The 7,825-nt window shown below is 29.4% G+C and overlaps 1 protein-coding gene across 1 annotated transcript; it reads right to left on the bottom strand.

Annotated features, from left to right (window-relative positions):
• Nucleotides 1–953: 953 nt before the first annotated feature.
• LOC115882936 (endocuticle structural glycoprotein SgAbd-4-like) lies at nucleotides 954–7,170 on the bottom strand. The gene is made up of 4 exons (XM_030901208.1): nucleotides 7,040–7,170; nucleotides 5,240–5,358; nucleotides 1,801–1,958; nucleotides 954–1,257 (listed from the first exon to the last, which is right to left on the bottom strand). The coding sequence occupies exons 1-4, from the start codon at nucleotides 7,052–7,054 to the stop codon at nucleotides 1,130–1,132; spliced, it is 420 nt and encodes a 139-aa protein (XP_030757068.1). The 5' UTR covers nucleotides 7,055–7,170; the 3' UTR covers nucleotides 954–1,129.
• Nucleotides 7,171–7,825: the final 655 nt, after the last annotated feature.

Here is a 7,825-nt window from a genome sequence, read left to right on the forward strand (position 1 = left end):
CGTTGTAAGTTAAGTTGTGAGGGGGAGCCCCATCTTGGCTGAAAGTATATATCACGTAAATTAGCTAAAGGAATATTTAAAAGTTCCGATACGATAGCTTCCAATATTTACAAATATCGGTAGAAATTTAAGTTTCCCTAATATACAAAGAATTAATTAGTGGCTCTCAAAATAAAACAAGAGACAGATAGCAGTATTACTCTTAATAATTCTTTAGTTTCTTTTATTATCAATCATGGCCTACTAAAAAAATGATCTTTTAATATGTTTTTTTTTAAATATTGCCTTAAATAATGATAACAACTATAGAGTGTTATATATTTTTGAGAAGCTTATAACAAGCCAGATTATATAATTCATAAATATACAGGGTGTTCCATTTAATAAAACATAACTTATATAATAGTTCGTATTTTTAAAAATATTATTTTCGTAGAATAACAGACTGGAAACCTGGTTATTTTCCAGTTTTTTTTTTGATACTAATAAAATTAATTATAGGATTAATAAAATTGATATGATTACATTACAACTTACTAAATTTAAAAAAGTTAAATAAATTAGACTTTTTATCCACACGAAACCGACGAAAAACGTAACAATACTAAAAATGACAGCATGCCATTTTTTTAGAAAATCAGTGTTAGTTTGTGAATTTCAAAATAGCACTTAAAAATTAATTGGCATCAAATTATTTCATCCTTTATCTTCAGTGGACACTTTGAATAAAACAAACATTAGAGGCATTCTATACTAATAATTATTTTGGATAATTCTTCCAAGATGATCACTAAAAGTGATAAATGTAAAGGAACCTTTAGAGCAGTCGTCCTTTATTATTGGACCCACCCTGTAATTGTAGTAAAACTAAAATTTTGATTGGGTGGTACCAAAGTTTACCAAATTTCTAAATAAAAATAATCTCATAACAAACATATCTTTTTTAGCTTGCAGACTGTAAATGAGTATATATTTATTAAACATATTAATTATTAATAACAACAGGGGCTAAAAATGATTCATAGTAAATCATTAATAAAAATACATAGAAATAAAGATAATGAACACATTATTTAAAACGGCAGTATTTAATATTGTATTTTTGGCAAGTTGTTGTATTTATTTGTTATTATCTTCTGCGTCTTCTTGATTTTTCGGTCGTAGAAGGCTGAGATGCTATCCAGTCAAGAGCTCGCTGGATATTGGGCGGGATCGGTGGTGCAGTTGGTAAATGGTTTCCTTGAGGTTGAAAACCACCTGAAAATATGATACAATAAAACCAAAATATGATATGTGTAAAAAATAGGAATTTTTTTGGGTAGAATAATTTATATTAAGCGTTTAGCCTTTTAGCTTCATTCATTTGTATTAGATATAGACATTAAAAATAGAATATATTTCTTGCAGTTTTATTTACTAAATTGAATTACACTAGAACTATAGTGTATAATTTAACTGAAATAACTGAAAGATCCTTTAATTAGGTTTTTCTTTAAATAAGAAAGTCAGCTACAATATAGCAAAACATTTTCTTAATATTCGAAACACACAACTCAGTTTTATGATTATAATTGTTTTTAACGCAGTTTTGGGAATTAAAAACGTGCGTCCCTACTGTTAAAGGTTTTCTTGTTTAATGTGGTTACAATTACCTGAAATATTTCCATCGTGATACCAATAGTTCAACGCAATTATATTTCAGAGTTTGAAAAAAATGTTTGTTGATATTTGCCAATCAACAAACATGTTACTAAAAATAGAGAGGATGCGAATTGCTGGCCTGTTTCCTTGCATACATACCTTCATCATCTGCAGTATACGTTAGTGAGATCTGGTTTCCTTCTGGATCTGTATATGAATAAGACCCTTGGGCAACCATAGCTTCCGGATTTTCTGCATCATTTGTTTTCTTCAAGTTGCCCTTTTCTTCGGCTTTAATTCCATTTTCTGCTTCAAAACTAAAAGAGACAAGAATTTGAGTTAAAAATGAAATAGAGTTAGTTAGTTAGAATATTTCGATATTTTTTCAGTGTAGAATATAGAGGGAGGGTGGTTAATCACCGCCACCTTAACGTTCTGTTGTATTCCCCTTTCTTGAGTTAAAGCTCATCATTACAGTTGGCGGTTGGAACCTTTGGTGAAGGGTGTTACACAGCAAAATAAAACACTAAATCACCACAATACACCAAAACACTTTTACTTTTACACCATGTTAGCATCATCAGCTGATGATTAAAATTAATTAGTGTTTTATTTTGCTATAACTCACCATACAGTCTAACCCAATCATACATGGGAATTTTTCTATTGTAGGAGGGACAGATCATGTTTGCACCTTAATATTTTCAAGTATTTTAATATTCAATATATTTTGTTTTAGTGAGTCGATTTTTATGATTTTTTAAGCAATTTATAGCAAGTTGTTTGACTTGTTAGCTTTCTGTTAAATCCAAAATTAAAGTCCTCTTCTGGCTATTATACGAGTTGATAGAAAATGTTGTTATTTAAGGGAAAGTTTGAAAAATCCTGTGGAGTTACTTAACAAAGTAAAGAGTTTAAAAACCACTTTATCACTTGCTTTATCATCAAGGTGTATCTTTTTTCGATAGTTTATTTTTTTGGTTTTTAATAGCTTTTTTTAGCTCTTTATTATTATAGGCTATTTTATTGGAGGTATTCGTTTTTGAAGAAGATATTAACGTTTACTGTTTTTCTAATGCCACTATCATGGAAAAGTGGTATTATTATTATAGTTTGTTGGCAGTTACTCTAGAATAGATGGTCCAGAGTCCAAAAGTTGATCATCTCGACCATGCCCCCCCAATTACAGCAATAGCCAATACAACTTGTGAACTTAAAATCATCTCTGCTAAAGTAACTGCCAACAAACAACAAACAGTAATAATATAACTTTTCAATGACACTGACATTACAAATAAAATAAACACTATTTTATAGGTGTGTTAATGAGGATCAAAATAAATGCATGCTTTTAATGTTAAAATTGTTATTAATAGACTTCTTTAAAAGCCCATCTCCAGAAATAAAAAGCTACTGAGATGAATATAAAAAACAAATTATCGAGAAATGATGCACCTTGATGACAATGGGTGTTTCTTATTTTGTTAAACCATTCCATAGGGTGTTTCAAACTTTCGCCATAGTAACTCTCAATATCACCCGGTTAAACTGGTTAGAAAATATATAAAACAAAACAACCAAAAACGAAACCCAAACGTTAACTTGTTAATGTCGACATTAACTGATAAAATATAATTTCTATGTGAATGACAGACACAACACACAACTGTCACTCTCAGGGATCCTCTTCTTGGACAGTTTCTTTTTTTGATAGAGGTTGGACAAATTTCTTATTTTGTTCTTATTTTTTTAGTTTTGGAACAAAATAAGAAATTTGATCAGTTGTATATTAAAAAACAAATCAAAGAACATTAAAATTCTGAATTGCAAAACTACACACCTTGTTAGGTGCATTACTTCAAGTGAAACGCTTTCTTTTTGTTTACCTATTTGTTAACACACTTGTTTAAGATGATGTCTTTATTTAAACTTTGTCACGATTGTTCAGCTACACGAGAATGTCACACGTTTTCACATTCGTGTTCGGCCTTAAACGATTATTATTAATGTTTCTTGTTAAGGTTACTGGGTATTTTGTATAAGGATAATCCGAATGATAATAAAGATGTCTTATGTATATTATTGATGTAGGCTAATTTATTAATAATAAATTATTTAAACAACATTGAAAGAGAAGATCATTTTGGAAGGCTATTGGTGATTATTTTGGTTTAACAAGAATAACCTTTCTTATTATGTATATATCTAAATAAAGAAGTGTGGAATGAAATTAACATATTAAATACTTCCAGATATTGTTTAGGTTCATTCAGTTTGTATTTTAGAAATAAATTTGAAAGAGATATGAGGAAAACGTAAAATAAGATTTATGATAGTAATTCTTTATAGTAAAATAGCTGACGCCCGTCTTCTCCTTTATCGCCGCAGACTAATGCCACAGCTAATGCTGAAAAATATAGGAGCAACTAACTTTAACTGCTTTTACCCGCTATTACCGGAATGAATTATTGTTTCTTTTTGTCCGCTTGTCCGCTTCACTCACTCAACAGGTTTATCATCGCTACCTCTTTGAAAACTAATTCAAATCCCTCGCTCCCCCAAACTTAATCCACCCTGCTGGGCTCATTTCTAAACTTCCTGTAAAGGTTATGCTTAACACAACTCTATTTACTTACAAAATTATTAAAAAATAATCGATTTTAATCATAACCATCTTGTGTACAGGGTGGGTCAAATTGGACGCTTTTAAAGGGAAACACTGTTTTCTATAGGAGATAGACGAAAATTAATATCGGTGTCTTGAGCTCAATCTTTATCATTAGCTGCAAAAATTTGTTGATAACTTCAGCGATCTGAGGCGGTGTCTTGTCTTGCTGGAAAAATATGTTTTCGAATTCTATTTTTTTTAGAGGCATTATCATCAATAAGGGCTCCAAAGCCTACTATTTAAAAGTGGTAAACTTTTAAAAATTCTGTATTTCGAAGGAGACTATAACAAAATATCAAGTGTCATATATTTTTGAAAAGGTAATTTTAAGGTCTTTTCATTTAATTAAAAATATGCAGGGTGTCCCAAATAAAAAATCAACTTTTTTGTTGATAACTCGTAAATTATTAATTTAAAAAAAATTATACTTAAATCATTAAATTCTACGCAAAAAGGTGCTTTGGAAATGTTTTCATAAAAATATAAAATTTTCGATGCCAAAAAAGTTACAGCAATTTGTTAAAAATGCACATTTTGGAAAAACACCCCGTAACTCATAAACGGTAACAGATATCGATCTGCCGTTTTCACCATCATGTTTTTGATAAAATTTGAGCTTCAGACACTGATATTAGTTTTCGTCTATCTCCTATAGAAAAGGGTGTTTCTCTTTAAAAGCGTCGAATTTGAGACACTTTGCACATCTACATATTTTCAAAATTGCAGCATTTTCTTTTAAACGGTTTTCAATTTTGTTGAAAATATACTTTAACGTTTCAATGCGGAAATATTCGTAAAATTTTTGAAGGTGAGTTGTGGATATAACGTATGATATTTACGAAATTTAAAATAAGACCGATTCACTTCATGAACGCATCACAAATTTAAGTCCATTTATGTTAGTAAAATAAAAATACAAATGTATTTTACCTCCATTCATAGTTGCCTTCTGGAAAAATTTCATTTGTTTGGCTAATAATTTTGATTTCTTCCGGTGCTCCTTGGGGTGCACACAAAATTGTACCAAATAAACTTGCAAATGTTACTACCTAAAAATAACATTGTAAAATATATTACATATACTAATGAAATCTTGAATTAAAATTAAATTTAATTTTGTTCATGAGCTACCACAAAATGAACATGCTCTATAAATCTTAAATTATATTAGACTTTAAAAAAATATATAAGTACTTTAATAAATTAGCACTTCTTATAATCTGATGTAATATTTTTTCGGATATCTTAGATATTGCACAGGATAATATGTAAATTATATTAAATGTGCTAAAATCGTATTAATTTGTACATGTCAAGGCTGATTTATTTATTATAATTATTATTAGTTTATTTGATTAATAAAGATAGACTTTCCTATAATGATTTAAGAAATAATATTATAGAAATAATATACTATATAACTGCCGAAAAGAAAATACTTAAAATTGTTATTTATTTTAAAGGTTTGCAGAATTATTCAGTGCTGTACCTATTGGAGATATTAAAAAACTTTAATTATAAGGACTTGTAAAATTTAACGACCAGAAAGTGAAATAAAAATAAAGAAAAGACGATCAGAAAGTTAAGAAAAATTTATAACAACTTTTTTAAAAGCGCCCTGTATATTATAAGTTTTAGTAAAAGATCTTTTTTCTCCCGGTTTTAAATGTCTATATTTGCCTGAACCGTTTTTGAAATATTTTGGTTTAATCAATGCAACCGCTATACCACAAACAACAAATAGAAAAGTGTATTATTTTTATTGCCTCCAAGGCACCACTAGGTATAAAAAAATAATTAAAAAACTGTTCAGGCAAATATAGATTAACTATACCTACTTAAGGGTCGGCATTTCTGGTCTTGGGTGCCGATTTTCGTGTGTACGAAGAGTACAGTCAACACGCTTAGTAAAATAAGATGTACTGAATAAAGATAGAAGGCAAGTATTTTTCCAAGCGCATGGGATCTAGCGTCAAATTAAGTGATTATGTAATAAATACTTCGTATTTTTGCTCTGGCTTACTAGATTGTCATAGCGATTCACTCCTATACATGTAAACGCCGATCCAAGGTTTCGCTTGCCAGCAGGGTATACCGCGCATCGTCAAGCCGAACATAGGAAATCTCATGTAAATTTTAAAAAGGATGAATAAGTTTTTTTCAGAAAATTTTATTTTACAGAAAAAATGTTTGAAACTTTTTAAAGAAAAATTTAATTAAAATGAAGCAAATTGTTTATTTTGGATAATTTATACGAATTCATTTTTGAGTTATGAGAGATACTACAGGTTGCGATGCATATTTGCAATCGAAACAAAAATATCTTAAAAAAAACGAAAATGAAATAAAAAAAGTATAAATTTTCCTTCACTTTCTGATCCTGTTTTGTTTATCTTTATTTTATTTTTTCGCGGTTGAGGTAAAACCAGAAACCCTACATTTAAAGGTTTTTTACTGCTTCCAATAGTCCAGTCTGTAGGCAGCGTTGACAACCGAAATATCCGAAAATAGAATTTTCCACGAAGACGGTCAAAATTTCCCGGTTTCTTCTAAAAATTCTGACGAATTATTCAAAATCAATTATATCGTTGAGGGACTATATTCAAGTGAATTGCCATGAATCGGGAAATTTCCCACGAGTTGGCGTCACTGTCTACAGATATGGCACTAAATGCCTCTCAAAACCCGGTACAATATTAACAATATAAAAATATATATGTGTGAATTTACCTTAAACCAATCCATTTTAAACCTAAACCACAAATTATCGTGGATAATTTGTGTTAACGCAGTGAAACAAAACAAAAATTTAACTGCACTACTTTCTATACTCTATGTATTTTATACGTCAATTTCTCTGCGGTTCTAAATAGTGCAACTCTCAGTTTTATAGATTTTATTGGTGCCCCCCATTTGAAGTCCCTGATAAAAGCGTTTCGACACAACAACGCTGTACTCAAATGGCATCTTCGGTGCAATCGCACGAATGCAACCAACCAACATATTTTATGCACTTTTCTCGGTATTCGTACAATTTCACCGTCTTGTTGAATTTTAGATGCGTTTTTTACTGTTCTTAATGTCTTATTGTTCGAAAAGATTTTCCGTTTTTTTTTTCATCAGGCTTGATTACAGGGTCGTGCAACAGTAGAGTGATTTCGGGTAATATGGAATAGCATTTTTTTCTCATAACATAAATATATAATATATATAATTTCTAAGTTTTTAGTTTATTTTATTATTCAAAGAAATAAGTTGGTACAATTGAAACGCATAGCAGGAAATTTAAAAATTATTAGTGACAAGTAATTACTTCTAAATTACTTACAAAAAAACTGTATAAAACTGTAAAAATCTATTCGAGTAATTTTATTTAAAAAGAAATTACGGTCTGTATTAATACAAGACAAACAAAGGTGTATATTAAACAAAACACCACATACAAAAATCTATAAAAAGAACTATTTTTTTTACTTTCAAACTTCAAGAAACTTCCTGCATTTATTATTATATTTA

Source organism: Sitophilus oryzae, unplaced genomic scaffold (genome assembly GCF_002938485.1).
Source record: "Sitophilus oryzae breed Bouriz unplaced genomic scaffold, Soryzae_2.0 scaffold_111_pilon_pilon, whole genome shotgun sequence".
Lineage (NCBI taxonomy): Eukaryota > Metazoa > Arthropoda > Insecta > Coleoptera > Curculionidae > Sitophilus > Sitophilus oryzae.

Excerpts from the sequence above, each read along its gene's own strand:
- LOC115882936 (XM_030901208.1), bottom strand. Across the intron at positions 1,959-5,239 it reads GAAGGCAACTATGAATGGAG|TTTTGAAGCAGAAAATGGAA; the intron begins GTAAAATACATT and ends TGTCTCTTTTAG. Across the intron at positions 1,258-1,800 it reads GTATACTGCAGATGATGAAG|GTGGTTTTCAACCTCAAGGA; the intron begins GTATGTATGCAA and ends TCATATTTTCAG.